General features: G+C 38.8%; 2 protein-coding genes across 3 annotated transcripts in view; one reads left to right on the top strand and one right to left on the bottom strand.

Moving 5' to 3' along the window:
- The window catches only part of CPNE1 (copine 1), a 410,662-nt gene that overhangs the window by 129,652 nt on the left and 258,235 nt on the right, over positions 1–22,775 (bottom strand). The window lies entirely within an intron of this gene.
- PHF20 (PHD finger protein 20) overlaps positions 1–22,775 on the top strand; it is a 110,966-nt gene that overhangs the window by 15,675 nt on the left and 72,516 nt on the right. For both annotated transcript variants that reach the window (XM_069495913.1, XM_069495912.1), the window contains exon 2: positions 4,137–4,251. In XM_069495913.1, coding sequence (XP_069352014.1) covers positions 4,169–4,251 — 83 coding nt within the window. In that variant the 5' untranslated portion in view covers positions 4,137–4,168. The remainder of the gene's footprint in view (positions 1–4,136; positions 4,252–22,775) is intronic.

Raw genomic sequence — 22,775 nt, 5'->3', positions numbered from 1 at the left:
ATGCACTCTTTGTTTATAAGGGAAGTTAGCTCTTTGTGGTATGGGTTGCAGTTATTTTTTCCCAATTTGTCCTTTGTGAAAGTACCCTTTAAACTGTGCATTTAAAGCTTTCATTACCATTGACGCAGGGAACATTGACTGAATACTGTATTTAAGGAAATAAACTAGGCTCTGTCTTCTGTGTAGCAGTGGGTTCTCATTGTAGGGAAATTTGAATGTAAAGGAGTAATTTGAAGTCCTACCAAGGTCATTAAAATGGAATCCTATGTGAATACAGATTGCATCAGGTTTTTTTCTCTTAGCCAACATTCCCTATGTCCAAATTGAACATACTCTCTTTTCTTCTTATTCTGGAAGTTGGAGATTTTTGAAAGAAAAAGCTGAAGCCATGAAGAATGGATAAGTTAAAAGCTACAGAATCTTAGCCCTATTGCATCTTTAGAAAAATTGTGTTTAAAACTAAATGCAAGAAGTAAAAATGTACTTCTTTTGTAATTTTTTTGAAGTTCCTGCTTCTGTATGAACTGTTTTTTATTCTCTAGTAGATATTGTCAAATTAAATAGATACTTTCAGATGATTTCCCCCGTGTCCCTCCCCTTGACCTTTGGTAAAGCTCATCATCTCTTCTCAGTATTTGTGTTTGTTTTGCTGGGTGGGCTAGAGCTGGGACTGAGTGGGACTCCTAATTTTCAGCATTTCCAGCATAGTGCTTTACTGACAATACTCATTAATGGTTCGTTGAATGAATTAATATGAAATTTGAAAACAAACTCTGCCACCCAAGAGGGGTGGAGAGAAAATTGGTAATGGGATAAGAAAGCCCAAGTCATTTAGTTTTGTGTTCTGTGTGATACCAGAGAATGGAACTTCAAACAGGTGGGTCAGAGTTATTTAGTTCATGATTAGAAGAACTATGACAGTTCAGCCTCAAGAGGAATTGGTTTTTTTGAGCCATTAGGATGAGCCATAATTTGCTCATCTTCATTCATTCACTGCCTTGTTCACTTACTCCTGTATTTTAATGAAAGGCCTCCTAGGGTGCCTGGGGGGAAGTTGTGTGGTACAAAGATATCAGGGAGACCTGGGCTTTTTTCTGGGAACTGTCATGTAGCACCTGAACTCTAGCCAAGTTACTTTAGGCCAAATTTCCTCATTGTGATAATACAGTTATTAATAGCTACTATGTAGTTCTTTGTAGCAGGCCTGTTCTTTAAATGGATTATCTCATTTAATCCTCACACCCACTGCTTTCAGATAGATACTATTATTATCACCATCCCCATTTTACAGAGGGGAAACAAACTCATAGATGTTAATTTACACAAATTCATTCACCTAATAAGGGGGAGAGGGGCTGGGGAGTTCAAGGCCCACCATTTAACCCCACTACATTAAATTACATTACCTCTGTAGGGGCTGTCTCCTTGCATACAGCCTTACCAATAATAGCTGCCTTCTTGTCTGGCATCACCTTTTCATATGATCTGGTGGGGCAAACTATTAATCAGAATACTACTTGGTATGCAGTCAGAGATAAAAGATAACTTGATGTTGTCAAGCAAGCCAAAAAAAAAAAAAAATAGCTAAAAAGACTTTTCTACTGATTGGATTATACTTATATGTCAGATTTGATATCTCATTTTCCTGAAGAGTGTTAGAGAAAGCCAGTCAAACCTGACATTCCCTTTCCTAGGGTCTAAGTGGTCAAAACATTCCTGCCAGCATAGCTTTTCAGTTTATTAGGTTTCAGCTTCCTTAATTACAACTGTCAACCATTTCTGCCTCAATTTGCTTTGCTTTGTGTGTTTCCCAATATTGGCCCTTCAGAATGGGTTAACAGATAGCTTATCTTCCTTCACATGTATAATCCTTCACATTATACATTTTTCTTATGGAAAATTTTCATTGTGAAAAACTATAAAATTTAGGAAATTATTTAAGAAGAAAGGAACAATCACTTATAACCTATTTTTTTCTTCCAGTCTTTTTTTTTTAAATGCATGCAAGTTTTAATGTGAGCTCAAAGTGATATAATTTTGCATCCTGCCTTTCATCTAATATATTGCAAGCAAATTATTCATAAGATGTGATGGATGCTATTACGCATCAGATATGGGAACCCACTTCTGTGATTTTTTTTTTTTTCAACATTCATTCATTGCAAAGATCGTGCTCCTAGGAGGAGGCAGGCATTACCCTGGCTGTACCCTGGCATTGTTGGAGCAGTTGTAGGCTGTCAAGAGCCAAAGTTTAGTGGGAAGAAGGAGTTATTCTGGGGTAGCCTGCTGTGGGGACGTAGATTGCTTAAGTGCCCTGAGAGCTCAGAGTGGCTTCATCTCCATAAGAACCAGCATTAGCCTCTCTGATTACATTTGGAACTTTACAGATTAATTACTTCAGTGATTCTGGAAACCGTTCTTTTTTTTTTTTTTTTTTTTTTTTGCCGTGGCATCACAACCTAGCTGTGCCTAGCTCACAGCAACCTCAAACTCCTGGGTTCAAGCCATCCTCCTCTGTCTCAGCCTCCCGAGTAGCTAGGACTACAGGTGCACACCACCACGCCCATCTAATTTTTTCTATGTTTGGTAGAGACGAGGATCTCGCTCTTGCTCAGGCTGGTTTCGAACTCCTGACCACAAGTGATCCTCCTGCCTCGGCCTCCCAGAGTGCTAGGATTACAGGCATGAGCTACCGCACCCGGCCGGAACCCTTCTTTTGTGACGGCCACTTTTCCCATAAATGACCTAATCCGATCTTTTTTTCCTCCAAAGGAAAATAGCTTTACTGTTTAGTTCTGATCATAAAGATAAATTTTACTCATATAGAAAATAACCACCAATCTCATTACCCAAAGGCTTGATAAAGACAAAAAAAGAGAGCACAATTACACAAGACAGGATTGAGAATAAGTGAGATTCAAATGGTTACTTAAGATTCAAAAGCAACTAAAGGAATTAAGAGAGAATATTTTGTACTGTTCTGCTGTTCCATGCTATTAAAATTGAAAATCTGGATAAAATGGACTTAGGAAAATATAAATTGTCAGAGTGGACTGAAAAAGTAGAAAATAAACATAGATCAAAAAAGTATAAATAGATCTTTCTTGTCCATCCTTCCAAAAGTAGAGCCACCTCTCAGTGTCTCAGCTTTTGTTTGCTTCCTTTTTATTTTATTTTATTTTATTTTTATTTTTAGAGACAGGATCTCACTATGTTACCCAGGCTAGTCTTGAACTCCTGGGCTCAGGGGATCCTCCCACTTGTCACTACACCTGGCATTTGTTTGATTTCTTTGTAGCCCTTGAATTTCATAGCAATTCACAGCTTGCAGTTATTTCATTTATCAGTTTACTGGTTAAATTTTTGTCTTCCCCCAGTAGACAGAAGGCTTCTTAAGGGTAGGAAATGTGTCTCTTTTGGTCTTTTTTTTTTTTTTTTTTTTTTTTTTTTTTGAGACAGAGTCTCACTCTGTTGCCCAGGCTAGAGTGAGTGCCGTGGCGTCAGCCTAGCTCACAGCAACCTCAAACTCCTGAGCTCAAGCGATCCTCCTGCCTCAGCCTCCCGAGTAGCTGGGACTACAGGCATGCGCCACCATGCCCGGCTAATTTTTTCTATATATATTTTTAGCTGTCCATATAATTTCTTTCTATTTTTAGTAGAGGTGGGGTCTCGCTCTTGCTCAGGCTGGTCTCGAACTCCTGAGCTCAAACGATCCACCCACCTCGGCCTCCCAGAGTGCTAGGATTACAGGCGTGAGCCACCGCGCCCGGCCTCTTTTGGTCTTGACTATTTTCTTAAATAGTTGCTGAGCAAATATTTGTTGAATGCATCAGCAAATGATTGAACTTAACTATGAGAGCAATTGTTTTTTCAAGTTCTAAGGGGTGTCCCTGCTAGGTGAGTCCTTGGTAAGCAGTATTGAGGGAGGGTCTCCTCAGTTCCAGAGACCACAGGGTGCACATGACGGAGGAGCAGGAAACAGTGGAGGGCGCACCTGTGTTAGAGTGAGGACACCAACAGTGTTTCATGGAGCTTTGTGTTTTGAATAATGCCTGTTTGTTTTTTATGTGTAGTGAGTGATGCTACACTGGGCAGACTTTGCCTAAGTTTCATAAATATTTAATTGGCTTTTTCAGGAGAATAAAGGCAGCCCTGTTGATGACTGAAAATGACAAAGCATCCACCTAACAGACGAGGAATCAGCTTTGAAGTGGGAGCCCAGTTGGAAGCCCGGGACCGTTTAAAAAACTGGTACTTTTACATTTTTCTGTTAATTAAAGCCCTTCAGTAAAAGATTTTTGCCAGCACTGATAAAGAGTGGTAGCCTAGGCTTTTCTATGGCATTTTCCTGCTCCCTAACTCTTGGAAGATGGAAGGGGAGACTTCAGTCCTTCTGTTTGGTGCAGGGGTCCCTGTGTCAGGGGGACCGTCCTGTGTTTCATACTTGTTTCGCCTTTTAGCCTGTTCATCTAAAGGCGTTGTGGGAAAAAGAAGCACGAGTGGCTACAGGGAAAGGAAGGGTTAATGGTGGCAACTCTTTTGCCCTTGGCTGCCTGTCTAGAAGGAGAGAGGAGAGAAAGACCAAGGATGGAATAGTAAAGAAAAGGGGGTTAGATAGGAGCAGCTCTCGTTTTGTGAGTACCCCTTCCTGTTTTCTGGGTGTGGTGGTGTATGATTGAAATAAAGTCATCACACAGTGGCACTGTCAGGGTGATTATGTTCAGAAGCTGAGGGGTTGCAGTTGACTGTGTTGTTGACTTGTGACTTCTGGCTGGTAATTAGCTACTGTGTGCATCAGCTTCATCTGTAAATGTGGGTACTGGTAATATTAACCTTTAGGGTTATTCTGAGAATCAAATGATGGAGTATGTGGGGAAAGGCCTTCTAAACTGTGAAATGGTTGTTGTGGCTGAGGGCGTCCTAGAATTTAGTCATTTGTGCTCAAGGTGAGGGTAGGGGTTTTAGAACTCAAACCTTTTTGAGTTTTTAAATTTATTTTTATTTTTATATTTTTTTAATTTTTTAGACTAGTCAAGTGCAGTAGTGAGAAGCGGGGCAAAGAGTAGAACAAAGAGTTCAATCTGTAACTGACTGTGAACAATCAAGTGAGTTTTATAAGGAAGAATTTAGCCCTTTTGGAGGTTATCTCAAAACAGACAGATTGACCAGTTCTTGAGGTGTAGGAAGAGAGGCAGGGAAGTGGTTGGTGCACAAAACTGTCTTTGCTGTTATAATTAGAGACACTTTGAATACTTAGTTGTTTTTTAGATTGTATCATCTATAATTACTTTTTTGATGACATTGTATTTTTAAGGCAGATTTTGGTGCTAGAGTATTGGGGGAAGGGATTTTTTTTTTTTTAATTTGGATAAAAGTTAAAATCTAGAAAAAGTAAAGTATAGCTAATCATAAAATAATCTGTTTTTATCACTCAGAATTAATACATGTTAACATTTTTATTTGATTTGATTTATATTTTTAAAAATAAAAGACATAAAACATTTCTGACATGTAAGTACCTATTACATCTTACCCAATTCCCTTCCTTCATTCTCAGAGGCAACCAAGCATGCTGCAGTTGGTTGTATCCTTTCTGTTCATGTATTTGCCATTTTACTAAATGTATATATGTATCTATTAATAATAGAATAATTTCAGGTGTTTTTAAAACATTTATGTAAGTGGTAGCATACTGCTTTTTCTTTTTTGTATCTTGTTATTTATATTCACCATATTTTTGTGATTTACCCATATCAATATATAGACTGTTCATCTTAACTTTTATATAGAGTTTCATTTTGTGAATATACCACATTTTGTTTATCCAGTCCCCTACTGATGGACGTTTAGATTCTGGTATTTCACTTAATAAACAGTGCTACTGTGAACATCCCTGTAAATGTCTCTTTGTGCACAAATGCAAGAATATTTTTGGGCAGTGACTTTCAATCTTTTTTGACCACAACTTAATAGTAAGAAATGTATTTTAAATCCACTGTGGTACCCACCCATATACACATACAAATTTAACTGAAGCATGAATTTTATGAAATATGATGTATGCATTATAACTCTGATTTTTTTTTTTATTCTATTTCTTTAACACACACAAAAATGCTAGTTAGGAAGCATTAATTTGACTTTATAACCTACTAATAGGTCATGAGCTGTAGTTCAATAAACCTTGCTCCAATGAGTTTGAGTATTATATTATGATATACACATTTTTAGTTTTGCTAGAAATTGCCAAGTTGCTCTCCAGAATGCTTATTCTATAATAATTTATACTCCCACCAGTGGTACATAAAACTTCCTGTTTTTTTCCATATCCTTACTAACCCTTGCCTTTGACAGACTTTCTAGCTTTGCCAATCTGTTTATGAGATTTTCTTGTTGTTTTCCTCTGCATTGCCCTTATTTCTAGTGAGGTTGCATCTTTGTATATGTGTGCTCTGTGACTTGCTCTTGACTATTTTCTTACTGGATTGTCTTTTCTTAATGACTTATTAATATCTTAATAATATATTATGGATTCTAGTTCTTTGTCAGTTTGTATTGCAGAAATCTTCTACCCATCTGTGGCTTGTCTTTTCAATTTGTTTATGGTATCTTTAATCGTACATGTGCTTAAAATTTTAGGTTTAAGAAAAATTGTCAAACTATGATTTTTTGCTTTTTGTGACCTGTATATGAAATTCTTCCCTGTCAGGTAGTTAAAAATATTCTCCAGTATTCTTCCAAACGGTCTAAAGTTTTGCTTTTCACATTTAGGTCTTTAATCTGCCTGGAATTGATTTTATGTATGGGATGAACTTATATCTAATTATTATTTTTTTCCATCAGATGAAAAACCTGTTCCTCCAACTTCATAGGATAGTCCATCCTTTCGCCACTGATCTTCAATACCACTTCCATATATCAAGTCCCATATTTACATAGGTCTGTTCTTAGCTCCTTATTCCATTGATACATGTTTACTCCTATGCTAGTAATAACACATTATCTAATTTATATTGCTTTGAAATAATCTTGATATCTGGTAAAATATGTTTTGCCCCTTTGTGTTTTATTTGTTGAATTCTTAGACCCTTACTCTTTATTGTGAATTTTCATATTATTTGTTGAGTTTCTTGAAAAATGCTGTTGGAGTTTTGAAATAAATTATATTGAATTTACAGACTATCATGAAAATTGACATCTTCATGAAAATATTATATTTTTGCACTTATTTACATTTTTCTTTATGAACTTGCGTAATGTTTTGTGACTTCCATGAAATTTTATAGATTTATTTCTGCCTTCTAGTTTTGTTGCTTCTGTGAATGGATCTTTTTGTGTTATTTTCTTTGATTATTGCCAGTGTGTAGGAATGCTGTTGAGTTTATTTGGTTGTTGGTAACCAAATTTAATATGTGGACTTTATCGAGATTCTAGTTCAAAAACAAAAACAGGCTGCTTATAAAAGATTTATGTCATTTATGAGATTGTTCGAAGTTTGCACACTGATTGACTATTTGATATTAAAGAATCATTGTAAACTTTTAGGTGTGGAAATGGTATTGTAGTTATTTTTTTAAGGAGTCCTTATTTTTTAGAGATTATATACTGACATTTATGAATAAACTATGTTGTGATTTGCTTCAAGATAATATGAAGGGGGAAAGAGTGGGCAGAGAGAGGAAGCAAAGTGGTCATGAGTGATGGGTACATGAGGGTTTATTGCTGTTGAGTTTTGTATGCTGATCTTATATCCAGAAACCTAGCTGCATTTTCATATTCGTCCTAATGGTTCTTTTGGATTTTCTATGTAGCCCATCATATATCTGTAAATAACTCTTAGCATTTTGTCTCTTCCTTTCCAGTTCTCATGTGTCTCATTTCTTTTCCTTTTTTCCCTCCTTGCTTCTTTCCCTTTCTCTCTCTTCCATGTTCCTTGACCAGCATGATGTTGAATAGTAGTGATGATAAATGGACTTTCATGGTTTGTTGTTTGATTTTAACAGGAACACATCTGAAATTTTACCATTAAGTATGACGTTTATTGTATGATTGTGGTAGCTGTATTTGATCAGATTAAGGAAGTTCCTATCTATTCCTTGTTTGCTGGAAGTTTTTTTTAAGCCTGAGTGAATGTTGAATTTATCTAATGCTTTCTGAGCATCTAATTAATTGAACATATGTCTTTTTTTCCTTTTAATCTATTAGTGTAGTATGTGACCTTAGTAGATTTTCTAATGTTGAACAATTCTTGCTTGTATTCCTGAATAAACCCTATTGGATCATTTATATAATTACTGGATTCAGTTTGCTAGTATTTTGTTTGGGATTTTGATATACATGTTCGTTATACTTTTGGTTTTTGATCTCTTCCTGTACTGTCCTTATCCAGTTTCAGTCTAGTGTTACACTAATGTTAGAAAGGAGTGTGGTTTTTTTCCTTTATTCTATAGAATTGTTTCTTGATGATTTGCTACATCTTGCCCATATCCATCCCCCCCTTTTTTTTTTGAGACAGAGTCTCACTCTGTTGCCCAGGCTAGAGTGAGTGCCGTGGCGTCAGCCTAGCTCACAGCAACCTCAAACTGCTGGGACTACAGGCATGCGCCACCATGCCCGGCTCATTTTTCTATATATATATTTTTTAGATGTCCATGTAATTTCTTTGTATTTTTAGTAGAGACGGGGTCTTGCTCTTGCTCTGGCTAGTCTCGAACTCCTGAGCTCAAACAATCCACCCGCCTCGGCCTCCCAGAGTGCTAGGATTATAGGCGTAAGCCACTGTGCCCGGCCTAATTTTTTTCTATATATATTTTTAGCTGTCCAGATCATTTCTTTCTATTTTTTTTTTTTTTTAGTAGAGATGGGGTCTTGCTCTTGCTCAGGCTGGTCTTGAACTCCTGACCTCAAGCGATCCTCCCGCCTCGGCTTCCCAGAGTGTTAGAATTACAGGCGTGAGCCACCGCTCCCAGCCGAGTCAATTATTTTAATAATTATTGGTCTGTTAATATTTTCTCTTTTTTGAATCAATTGTTTTGATTTTGTTTATGTCCTTTTTTTTTTTTTTTTTAAAGAGCCAAGTGTTCTCATTACTGTTGCTCAGGCTGGCCTCAAGCGATCCTCGAACCTCAGCCTCCTGAATAGCTGGGACGGCAGGTGTGCTCCACTGTGCCTGGCTTTATGTCCTATTTTTTTCAAGTATGCTAGCAATGTAACATTATTTTGTAAAATAGGAAAAAGTTACTTCTAATTTGACAAACAAACCTTACAAGGTAGTCTTTTCTGTAATTGTTTACATATAAAATAGGGTATTCATAGGATTTTTATATACTCTTTTTTTTTCAGTCAATATAGCATTAGCTATATTAGCATAGCATAATGTAGCACAATGTTGTTACACAATCTGTTTGTTCTTTAAGTAGATAAACTGTATTTCTGATGCCATTCTGGTTTTGTAGAACTTTTTGCTTCCAATATTCTATATTTATTTATTCATTTATTTATTTGTTAATTTAGCAACTTTATGTCAGACAGTGAATAGAATGATGCACTGCACACTTTTGGTCTTGTCAGGGAGACAGAAAGGCCAGCTGGTGGCTTGAGTGGTCTGGTCTTAGAAGAAGGAAGAGCCCTGCTTTTTCTGGGGAGATGGAAAAGGTTTCTCAGAGAAGGCGAGGCTGGAGCCATGAGTAAAGCTGCATGAACATTTGGGCACAAGCAGAGTTTTTAGGGGAGGAGTTTGTTAGTGTCATAGCATTGGTTATAAAGTTCTGATGGCTAGGTCCCTTTGGGTGCATGCAACTACACAGAGAAGTCTAGTATCTTTGTGTCACGCTCAGATAAGTTTGCTGCCTTGAGTGCCCTTACAAATGGAATGGCAAATTAACAGTCCAGCCTGTGAACTTTAGATTGTAGCTTGTCCACAAATGTTTTAAAGCTGTTGTCTGGCATAGTGACAAATGCTTATAATTTAGTGTGAGGCATTCTGGATTAGAGTTTCAAATGCTCAAGTTACTAGCTGAGTTTCCTTGGTTAAGTTACTTTGTCTCTCCCAGCCTGTTTCCATGTAGGCAGAATGGGAAATTATAACTGGATTAGATAGGATCATTCCTGTGTATTTTGTATTTTATATTACCAGGAAAACATAGGCAATAATTTTTTTTCTTAATCATGTCTTTATTGTAAAAATGAAAACATTGTTGCCATCTTGTAAGAATTTTTAGCAAGAAAAGGTTAAAATTAACATTTAAAAGAGAATCCTCAGGCCAGAAAACCAGTAATACCTAACATTTGTTGAATGCTGGTTGTCATGTACTTTATGGGTTATCTCATTTCATCTTCCAATTAACAGTCCCATGAAGTATGGATGCTGTTGTGAGCTTCATTTTAGCAGTCGGAAAAAGGGTGCTCAGAGAGATGAAGTCATTTGCCCAAGGTCACACAGTGGTAGAACTGGGGTTTGAACCCAGGGAGACTGAGTTCATAGCCTCTCTATGATAACCAGAATTCTTCAGTCTCTTAATGTTCCTGACTCTTAAATTTTAAGAAACACTGAAAAATGCATCCTGATAATGTTCATCTGAATTCCTAATCCAGAGGACTGTACATTTAATTGTTTGGTAAACTCTTTGCTTTTGACTTCTTTTGCCAAAAATAATGAAGGTTTGTTTTATTATCTCTAGACTAAAAGTGATTGTGTTTTCACCTTGATAAGTGATTTGTTTACATTATAGGAAGCAATATTTCTGCAGGGTAGAACCATATTGTGTGTGTGTGTGTGTGTGTGTATGTGTGTGTGTGTTTTCAGTCGATTGAAATGCAATGTGGTGTGGGGAATGGGGTCCATTTTTTCATTGCTTTTTTCCTTGTGACTTTTTACCTTTGAATCTTCACTGTGTTGCCCAGGGTAGTCTCAAACACCTGGCCTCAAGGGATCCTCCCACCTCAGCCTCCCAAAGTGCTGGGGTTTACAAGCATGAGCCAGTGTGCCTGGCCTACTTGTTCTTACTTTTGGGATCCTAAGGTAAATAAATTCCAGCTTTTCATTTGAAAAATTTTAGATAATAAAAAGTTGAGAGAACACTATACCTTCCACCTGTATTCACTGAGTGTTAACATATGTACCCTATTTACTTTATATACTTACTTTCCATAATATCTAATATACATAATATCTAATATCCGGACTATGGTTAGATTTTCCTGTTGTTCCAAAAATGTCCCTTACAGCTTTTTTCCAAACAGGATTCACATTACGTTTTTGTTTTTATCTCCTTAGTTGCTTTTATTCCATGGTAATTCTTCTCTGCTCCCACTTTTTTCCCTTTCATAGTGTTATTTATTTTTAAGAGTTCTGAACAGTTGTTTTGTAGAATATTCCACATTTTGGGTTGGTCACATTGTTTTCTCATGGTGAGTTTAACTTGTTTCTTGTATTCTCTTATATTTCCTATAAACTGGAAATGAGGTCTAGACTTCAGATTAAACATTTTTTTTGCAGAATGTTTCAGTGGTAATGCCGTGTGTTTCATATTGCATCACATCGGGGGACACAAAAAGCTAGGTCGTCCCACTGTTCCGTGTATCACTTGGATAAGGTAATGACTGCCATCTCTCACCATTATAAAGATATATTTGCCCTGTGCAAGTAGTAAATACTGTGGGGATACTTTGGTGTCAATGTCGTCTTATTCTACACCGTTTACCCAATGATTTTGGCATCTATTGATAATCCTTGCCTGAATCAGTTATTGTGCTGGAGGTGGAAAAATGGTGATTTTCTACTTCTGTCATTCTGTATTTTATTAGCTGATGTTCATAAAGAGCTTTTTTTTGTCGTCATTGTTTGTTTTATTTTTATTTTCTTTGAGAGGGGATCTTGCGCTGTTGTCCAAGGCTAGAGTGCAGTGGTGTGATCAGCAGCCTCAATCTCCTGGGTTCAAGCGATCCTCCTGCCTCAGCCTCTCGAGTAGCTGGGATTACAGGCATGTGCCATCACACCCAGATCCTTTTTTTTTTTTTTTTTTTTCCTAAAGATCACTAAGGACTAAAATTATTCAGTGTGGTGTTGTAGTCAATTCCATTCATTATTCTTTTTGGTGCAAAAATGATTCCAAATCCAGCCATGGGAAGCCTTTTAAACAAGCTCCTTTGTTCTTTTGACACACTCCTGTTAGTTCCTGAGCATTTTCTTATTTTCAGGCACTATTAGAAGCCCCAGACTTATCTTCCACTTTTCCTGTCTCAGACCCTGGACTCAGCCAGTTCTCCAAGGTCTGGCTCCTTTTTTAGGAAGCAGTGTTTAGAAATTAAGCTCTCGGCACTGGGTGTAGTTATTGCTGCTAGAATGTCATTGCTTTAAGTGGATGGAGTGAAGAAATATTTTTTTTTAAAAACTGTGAGTTCACTTTGATATTTCCAATTTAAATTTAACATTTTGGAACATATATATATATATTCTCCCCCAGTTTTATTGAGATATAATTGACAAAAGGAATTTATATATTTATTTTTGTCTTTTTCTTATACTAAAAATCTGTTCCTTTTTTTTTTTTGAGACAGTCTCACTTTGTTGCCCAGGCTAGAGTGCCGTGGCGTCAGCCTAGCTCACAGCAACCTCAAATTCTTGGGTTCAAGCAATCCTTCTCCCTCAGCCTCCTGAGTAGCTGGGACTACAGGCATGTGCCACCATACCCGGCTAATTTTTTCTCTATATTTTTAGTTGTCCAACTAATTTCTTTCTATTTTTAGTAGAGACAGGGTCTCGCTCTTGCTCAGGCTGGTCTCGAACTTCTGAGCTCAAGAGATCCACCCGCCTCGGCCTCCTAGAGTGCTAGGATTACAAGTGTAAGCCACCAAGCCCGGCCTAAAAATCTGTTCTTAATCATACTTTTACCTGTTTGAGTTATTCTGTTATACACAAGTGGTTTCAAAGTTATAATATCAATATTACTACTAACAAATATACTGAATGAAGTTTAAGATTTTTTGACATTAATCTTACTAAGGATAAATTATATTTGATTTATATCTTAAATTTTATCCCAAGTTAAATGAGTTCCTTTCTAATGCTCTTACAGTCTAATTTGATTTCTACATTTCAAATTACTTTTTAATATACATACAGTATATTCACTTTTTTTTCAGTGTACATGCCTATGAGTTTTAACACATGTATGGGCTTCTTGTCAGCACCACCACTAACAGGATACAGAACAATTTCAACTCCCTAAAGAATTCCCTTCCCTCATGCTACACATTTGCTAGTCTCTAATTCTTTGATTTGATTATTTTGTTTACTTGTTTGTCTCTCTCAACTAGAATACAAACTCCTTAGGGCTTAAGAGTGTTAGATTGGGTTTTCCAAGAAGCAAAGCAAGAGATTAAACAGGGACAACTCCTGTAGGGAGAAATGGAGAAGGAGCTGGAGAGGTAGGAGGCTTAGACCGCCTGGCAAGTCTGATCCCTGTGGAGGAGAGAGAGGGAAGGTAGTGCAGTTCTAAGAAAGCTTTGGCAAGGCAGATGGGGAGCCCTCAAACCAAAGTTGCTGTCTGGAGTCTCATCTCACAGGAAGGTCTTGCCTTATTGTCCCTGCTCACTCAGTCGTTAGCTGGGAGCAGCCATAGGGAAGTGTGGCGATGGCACAGAGGTGGTGTTGGATTTAGAGTACTGCAGCTGAGGTCACTTACTAGTTGTGAGGATGTGATAGGTGCATTTTCAAGGGAGTCACAGGTGAGTGGTCTGTTTTGTTCACCAATAAATCTCCAGTGTTCAAAACTGTACCAGGCACACAGTAGGTAGTCAACTGAGTACCAAATGACTATAGATAAACATTTTCCTAAGTTGTTTTGATTGCTTACATCTTAAGCCTTCTTTTAATATTGCAGAATTAGCAGTTATGTAAAGGACCTACTACTGTATTTGTTGAAGCCTGACTCTGTGCTGAGCTTTCCATATGTAGTTTATCCCTGAAATCTTCTCAACAAGCTCTGAGGTTGTTTATTGTTTAAATTTTATATATGAGGGAAGAAACTGAGGCTACAGAGGTAAAAGTCCTTTGTGCCAAATGATAGAGCTGGTGAGAGTGGTAGGGCTGGGATTTGAACCCCTTTTGATCCAACTCCAAAGGCCAACATGCCTCCCAGTTGATTCCTTTCCCTGGTAATATTTTTCTGGGTCATATTTTCTGGATTTGCTGCTATTTGAAAAAAAAAAACAAAAAAGGAAAGGGAAGTGTTATTGTATTCTTCAAAACCTGTGTGACAGTAAAAGGCATGGAGACACAAATGTGGCCCTGAGTGGGTGTGTGGGTCTTTCTGGATTAATGTTTCATACTGTACTAGATCTACATCATTGATTTGTTTTATCTGTATTGCTTATACAGAAGATTGGTTTTTCTGTCATCTTTTTATACTGCATATAGTGTACTCCTGTTAAACTAACAACAATAGCAATGACAACTAATGATTAACAGATTTGCTATGTGTCAGGTATGATGGTAATCACTTTAAGTGGGATATCTCATTTAATCTCCCTTGGCAGTGCCCACTTGGTACTGAGGCTCAGAGGTAAAATATCTTGCCCCAGGTCGCAAATTAATTAGTGTTAAATCTGAAATCTAGTTCTGTTTGACAACAGTGTTCAGTGTACTTTACCAGAATTTTTTTGGTAAATGATCCAAGCCAGCTTTTCTCAATTTATAGTGTCCCAAAGAAATCATAGAATTAGGATTTTTATTTTTTTAGAGAGGGAAGTTTATAAAATACAGTTTTAGATTTTCCATGGAGATTGCTAGTTCTCAAAGCAGTTTTTCTCATGTCATCTCACCAAGCAGGCTTTGGAATATCGATGAGAATCTGTGTTCTAATTTTTAATCTTCAACTTTGGGGCAGACTTTCCACATGCCATTTCCTTTCTGTTGAGGGGGTAACCCTGCTTGCCTTGCTTATTTCCAGGGTTGTGTAGATGAACTAACATGTGAGAGGCTGCAGTTTCCCAGTCGTGATGCTTGGTAGAGACAGTGGAACCTGCTTGCCTTCTGCCTCCTTCCTGTCATCTGTCAGGAGCACACCATCTGTCCCAAGCCGTAGGCTGTCTTTCCTTGTTCTTGCTCTGAACACAGTGAAAGAGTTCCTTCTGTCTATTGCTTCCCTGACTCTCTGGCATGTTTTCACTACTGTGTTTCCATTTAAGTTGATCATAGTTTCTTTCCATTTCTTGTATAGAGAATTAAAAATCTGTGAGTTTCATAATGTCCTTAAATCCTTTTCTTCTCTCTCTCTTTTTCATTAGGACTATCTGCACTGATGACATCTGAGTTACTCCTTACTTCTTACACCATATGGTTTTCTTTTTAAAAGTAATCTTTCTTTTCTGAGCTTTCCACAAACATGTAATGAATGTCTGCTGTGAGTCAGACGCTAACACTAGGTGCTGTGGAATGAAGAAAAATCAGATAGGTCCCTCAAGAAGTTTAGAGATGAGTTGGTATTTTGCTTTGGTTTTTAGCATTGATGGCCAAGGGTTGTTAATCATATATTCTCATGCTCACATTTATTGAGTGATTTACTCTGTGCCAGGCACAAATCTAAAGGCTTTACATATTATACCTTATTTAATCCTCATAACACCATGAGGTGAGAAGTCTTATTATTCTCATTTTATATATGAGGAGCTAGAGGCACAGAGCAGTTAAATAAGTTGTTCAAAGTTACATAGCTAGTAGATGGTGAATTTGGGATTTGAATCCAGGTAGTCTGGCCACTGAGCACATTAGGATACGGCTTCCATCCCATGCTGTATCCTGTACTTACAAGGTAAAGGCCCAGAAATTAATTATATCATGAGGGCATATTTACTCTGTACAAAGTTCATTTCCAAACCCCTAGGGAAGAACAATTAATTTCATATGAGGGAATTTCAGAAGGCTTCACAAAGATGACTTTTGATGCTGAGTCATTCATTCAGTGCTAGATGCTGGAGATATAGTGGTTATTGGGACAGACGTAGTCCTTGATCTTTATTTATTTATTTTTTGTTTTTTTGTTTTGTTTTGCACAACTAAGACTTGCAAGTGTCCCTGATCTTTAGAAGCTGACAATGCCAGTGGAGGTAGACAGACTATAAACAAACAGGTACATATATATAACGTTAAGAAGTGATCAATGCTAGAAAGAGGAATAAGTACTAATAAGTATGGGTAAATGGACAGAGAGTGATTCTCTGTGTGTGTTTTACTTTTTTATATAGAGGGTGGTCAGGACAAGGAGACATTTGAGTAGAATCCCAAAGTAAGTGAGGGAGTGAGCCATGTGAGTATCCAGGGTAGAAGGTTCCTCACAGAGGCAACCAAATCACAAGCCCTGAAGTAGGAGCAAGTTGGGGCATTCAAGCAATAGAAGGAAGGAACATGTGGCTGGAGGGCAGAAAATGAGAGGCCAGAGGTAGGAGGTGAGTCCAGAAAGGTCAACAGGGGCCAGATCCACCATAGTAGGGGGTTTGGACTTTATTCTATATGTAATAGGAAGTTACTGAAAAGTTTTATACAGGGAAGTACCATTATCTGATTTCAGTTATTAAAAGCGGATGTGGTTTTTGTATGTAGAATATGCTGTAGGCAGGCATGGGCAGAAGCAAAGAGAAGAGTAAGGATCCTTTGCAGTAGTCCAGATTAAAGGTGATAGTTGCTCAAACTAAAAAGCAGTGCTGGAGATGGTGAGGAGTGATCAGAGTCTGGATATTTTTTGAAGGTGCAGCTGACAGATTTGTTGATGATGAGAGGGAGACAGAGAAGAGTCAAGGATGACTCCATGAGCTTTAGTTCTAACTACCAGTAGATGGAATTACCATTTGTGAAATGAGATAGACTGCAGTAGCACCAGGTTTCAGGGAGAAGATAAGCAGTTTTTTTTTGGACATATTAAATATGAGATTCCTGGCCCGGTGCGGTGGCCCACGCCTGTAATCCTGTAATCCTCAGCTATTTTTTAAAAGTTCAATAAGTAGTAAAATTCTCAGCTGAGACTGAGGATCAGGCGTAGGAGGAGTTGGGTTTGAGGAAAGAAGATGAAGTATGAAATACTGAGGAGAGTATAAAAGGGATTGGATGTGAGAAATGTGATAGGTTTGTTGGTGCCACCAAGTGCCACTGAAGGCCCATTTGAGGATGGTGGTCGTGGAGTTTTTGAAATAAGCGTTATATTTTAGAACAGTTTTAGATTTACGAAAAGATTCTGAAGATCATATATAAAGTTTCTGTGTATGACACACCCGGTTTCCTCTACTGTTAACATCATACATTAGTAAGATACAAATGTAAGGTACATTTGTTACAACTAATGAACCAACATTGGTATATTATGAACTGAACTGCATATTTTATTCAGATTTCTTTAGTTTTTTTCCTAAAATCATTCTTCCCGCCCTCTCCCCTCCCTTCTCTTCCCTGCCCTCCCTTCCTTTCTCTCCTTTTCCTTTATCTTTTTTCCCTTAGACACAGGGGTCTTGCTCTGTCACCCAGGCTGGAGTACAGTAGCTTGATCATAGATCACTGTAACCTCAAACTCCTGGGCTCAAGTGATCCTCCTATCTCAGCCTCCCAAGTAGCTGGGACTATAAGCGAGTGGCACCATGCCTAGCTAATTTTTTTTTTTTTTTGTAGCTACGGGGTCTTGCCATGTTGCCCAGGTTGGTCTGTAATTTCTGGGCTCAAGCAATCCTCCGGCCTTGACCTCTCAAATTGCTGGGATTACGGGTGTGAGCCACCCTGCCTGGCCCTAATATCCTTATTCTGTTCCAGGAGACAACATTACATTTAGTGGTTCTGTCTCCTTAGGCTGCTCTTGGCTATAACACTTTCTCAGATTTTTCTTGTTTGTTTGTTTTTTTAAAGAGACAGTCTTGCTCTGTTGCCCAGGCTGGAGTACAGTGGTGCAGTCACAGCTCACTGTAACCTTGAACTCATGGGCTCCAAGATCTTCCCTCCTCAGCCTCCCAAAGTGCTGGGACTAGGTGTGAGTTGGGTATTTTAAAAAGACTCTTTATTAAGGTTTAATGTATAGTAGAGTGCATAAATCTCAAATGTGTAGCTTGATGAACTTTTACACATGTATACACTTTTGTAACCACCGCACAAATCAAGATATAGACCATTTGGGACATCCCAGAATCCCTTTTGTCTTCCCATCCAGTTACACAAGCTTCCCCTCCTCTCCACAAAGGGAATCACTGTTTGCAGGCATGCATCTAACGTGAGACCCATCAGAGTGTCACTTGTTTTCTCCAGCTGTATTTAGCAGCCTGGGTTCAAGAGTGGAGAATGTGGAGTCTGATATAACCAGGGTTAGAAGTTGTGATAGAGGGAGAGATAGGCCAAGAAATTGAGGGTATATGCAAGGAAGTGAGATTAAAGAATGAGATTTCCAGGATGAAAGTGATGGTGGGAGCAGGTAGAAGCAACAGTGTTAGCAAAAATATCTAGGCCTTGAAAGAACATGATCTATTCTAAGAGTCCAGAGAGGGAACAGAGCAGGAGTGATGGGAGATTGAGCTAACAAGGGAGATTTTAAAGCTGGGCATGGTGGTAGCTCACGCCTGTAATCCCAGCACTTTGGGAGACTGCGGCAGAAAGATAACTTGAGGCCAGAAGTTCAAGACCAGCCTGGGCACATGGCAAGACCCTGTCTCTACAAAAAAAAAATAAGAAAATTTAGCCAGGCATAGTCCCAGCTATTCAGGAGGCTGAGGCGTGAGGATTACTTTAGCCCAGGAGTTTGAAGCTTTAGTGAGCTATAATCACGCCACTGCACTCCAACCAGTTTGGCAGAGTGAGACCCTGTCTCAAAAAAAAAAAAAAAAAAAAAAAAAAATTAAATAAAGAGGGAGATTTTAAGCAGCAGAGAAACATGGTAGAGAAACATGATCATATCCCTCTTAGTAACAGAAAAATGTTATTTTTTTTTTTAGTCACAAAATAATTACTGAGTGGCTCTGTATCAGGCTTTCTGCCAGAAAAGAGAGGTTTAGGGGGTCATATGTATGTACTGACTGTTCAGTTGTAGCTGGTGAGAAATGATTGGGATAAAGAGGAAAGATTGAATTCAAGACATTTCCCGAGTTAGAAGTATCAGATGTTGATTAATGGAAGAGTATGGAAAGAGTTAAGGCACCCAAAACAGCACAGTTTTTCTGCAGCTTAATAGCCTTTTGTTTTTCACTAAATATATCTTCCATTCCCATCCCCTCTCCAGCAAATTCTGGTGATGGCTTAGAATGTTACTTTCGTGCATAGAAGTTGTTTGCTTCTGATGTGTGCCTTGAGCTGGGAATAGAGGCATGCTCTGATTCTTGAAGTAAAACGAGTGCTGTATGTTTTCAGATAGGCTATTTATATAGTGAAGAATCTGGAAGCAGCTGGGCGCAGTGCCTCATGCCTGCAATCCTAGCACTCTGGGAGGCTGACGCAGGAGGATTGCTTGAGCTCAGGAGTTCGAGACCAGCCTGTGCAAGAGCGAGATCCTGTCTCTACTAAAAATAGAAAAATTAGCTGGGCGTCATGGCATGCACCTGTAGACCTAGCTACTCAGGAGGCTGAGGCAGGAGGATCTCTTGAGCCCACGAGTTTGAGGTTGTGGTGAGCTATGATGACACAATTGCACTCTAGCCAGGGAAACAAAGTGAGAGTCTGTCTCCAAAAAAAAAAAAAATCTGGAAATAGCCTGAATGCTGAACCCCTCGAGGAAAGCTTAGACAAAATCTGGGTTAGCCAGCAGGTAGACTTGTAGGTGGCTAAGACAAAAGACACCCCTGTGGAATTGGGTCACTACAAGGATATTTACATGTGAAGTCAAATTAAGAGCTGAGTGCTCTTCACTGGGTTTAGAGTTAGAAGATTTAGATGCTGATCTTAGTTATGCTTCTTCCTAGTCACTCTCAGAAGCCTCCATTTCCACAAATGTAAAATGAGTACAATGATAACAGTGACTCCTTAAGTCTTCATAGGATGGTGGTAAAGATCAAATGAAATAACTTATATAAAGGTAGTGTGTAAACCCTTGAAGAAGTTGCAGACATTAGTTATTATTAGCCATGTGTGTGAATGATGACCAGTTGGAGTGGGAATTCAGAAGGAAATTCTCATCCTTTTTTTTTTTTTCCTATGTAATGTATCTTTAGTTAGTATTTCTTCTGGTATGTGTCGGGGGTACCAAACAGATTCCTGCCAAGCACTGTCTGGCTGCTCTAATTTAAGCATGTGCACATCGTGTGGTCTTAGGCAGCTTAATTTCACTCAGAAGCAGCCAAAACTCTGAGCAGCAAGCCTTCCTGGAACTTGAAGTCACACAGTGTGGACAAGTCAACATTGTTTCCCTGAATTAGACCTGGACTGTTCTCTGCCTTTCTGGGCATGCATGTGGAGTCATTCCCCCTCTTTGGTGGGAGCCTTACTCCCCTACAGTCCTCTCCTTTCCTTGGTGGGGCTCTAGGCTATGTTGGCTTATCTGGTAGCTTAGAGCAGTGGTTCTTAAACTTGAAAACATGAGGACTGGCACCTTTAACTTATAAACTATAGATTCCACTTTTGACACCAGGGCAGTCTAGTAAAATGCGGCTTTGTTTGTTAGTTATTGCCATGTAACAAATTTTCTCAAAATTTAGTGGCCTAAAACAATAATAAACATTTATTATCCTCCAAGTGTCTGTAGACTGGGAATTCAGGAGCAGCCTAACTGGGGGGTCTGGCTCAGGGTCTTATGAGGCTGCAGTCCAAGGTGGCTCACTCATGGGCCTGGCAATGTGGTGCTGGTTTCTGGCTGGAGGCCTAAGTTCCTTGCCATGTGGACCTCCCCGTAGACTTCTAGAGTGTCCTCACTGTACAGCATCTGACCCTGGAATGGGGAATCCAAGAGAGTGCAGGGCAGAAGTAGCAGTGCTGTGTGTGTGTTGAAATATATTAATATATAACATAAAATTTAGTATTTTAGTCATTTTTAAGTATACAGTTCTATGGCATTAAGTACATTCACACTGTTCTGCAATCATTACCACCATGCTTCTCCAAAACTTCATCTTCCCAAACTGAAACTTTATACCCATTAATCAACAGCTCCTCTCTCCCTTCTCCCCCCAGTCCCCAGTAACATCTGTTCTACTTTTATGAATTTAAGTACTCTAGAGACCTCATATTAGTGGAATCATACAGTATTTGTCCTTTTGTGACTGGCTTATTGCACTTAGCATAATGTCCTCAAGGTTCATCCATGTTGTAAAATGTATTAGAATTTCTTTCCTTTTTGAGGCTGAATATTACATTGTATGGATATATCACATTGTTTATTCAGCTGTTAAATATGGGTTGCTTCTACCCGGTGACTATTGTGAATGATGTGTGAACATTGGTGTGCAAATATCTGTTTGAGTCCTTGCTTTCAATTCTTTTGGGTACATACCCAGAAGTGGAATTGCTGCAGTGCTTTTTATGACCCAGCTTTGGAAGTCCCACACCATCACTACTGCCACATTCTGCTTGCTAGAAATGAGGTCACATTCAAGGGGAAGACAAGTGGACTCTATGCTTCGAAGGAATGAGTGTCAAATTTACAGACATATTTTAAAGCCATTACAACTACAGTTTGGGAGTGATTTTTTTTTTTTAAAGACAGGGTCTTGCTCCGTCACCCAGGCTGGAGTGCAGTGGTGTATTCACAGCTCGCTGTAAACTTGAACTCCTAGGCTCAAGTGATTCTCCCCCCTCAGCCTTCCAAAGTGCTGGGATTAGGGAGGTATAGGGAGTGATTGATTATTTAGTGTTAGGTTAATTGCAAATGCACATTCTAAAATTCTTTAGTAGTTCTTGATTGTATGGTGGTTGTCTTGCATCCTGACCTTTTTCATTCCATTTTTTGCTTACAACCCATTTGTGACACCTCAGCTGGGAAACTCTGATAAAGATGGACCAGATTATGGAAAGGCACAATAAAATATTCCTCATGGAGACCATATGGACCATCAGCTCTGTGTTCACCAACACCCAGTGGTCCATGGATTGCTCTTGGGAAACGTTCTTTTAGGGCCCAGCAGCCCATCCATAAGGTTCTCGTACAGCCCTTCTACACAGTTGCTGTTTCCTTCTTCAGTGAACTTCAGTTTCCTGCACTTCCTCGTCCTCTTTTGTGCTTTCTTTCCTCTGCACTATGCTGATTTACTCATATTGCATCCTCTCCCAGAAATACTCCCCAGCCTCACTGCCTCCTTGATCACATGGAAATGCCTGCTCCTCTTCAGAATGGAGATCAGGTGTCTCCTCTTCCCTAGAGTTGTCTCAGCCCCTCTTCCCCCTTGGTCCCCTTCCTCTCCCTCTCTGCCTTTTGCTCCTCTGTACCCTGCTCTACTTTGAGGAGTCTTCTGTTGTTGCACCTGGTATACTTTATTACAATTATTTGTGCCTATAGACACATTTATTCCTCCTGTGGATACTATAGTGAGTAAGAGACAGATGCATCTGGGGCAATTATTATCTCCTGGGGGAGCAGTCCATAAACATAAACAAGTAAACAGAGAAACAAATGAAATGATTACAGATTGGGGTACACGCTATGAAGGAAGTGGGAAACTGACACAGACTGGAAAGAGATGGGGGCTACTTGAGATTTTGTAGTCAGGGATTCCGAGACTGCAGGAAGAATAGGCAGGGGCAGATGTTTCAGGTGAAGGTAGCAGACTGAGAATGGGAAGGTGCGTGGTGTGTGAGGAATTGAAAGGCCAATATATCTTGTAACATA

The sequence above is a fragment of the Eulemur rufifrons genome, chromosome 20 (genome assembly GCF_041146395.1).
Source record: "Eulemur rufifrons isolate Redbay chromosome 20, OSU_ERuf_1, whole genome shotgun sequence".
NCBI lineage: Eukaryota > Metazoa > Chordata > Mammalia > Primates > Lemuridae > Eulemur > Eulemur rufifrons.
The sequence above is the reverse complement of the archived record's forward strand: the minus strand, read 5'-3'. Positions and strand labels throughout refer to the sequence as shown.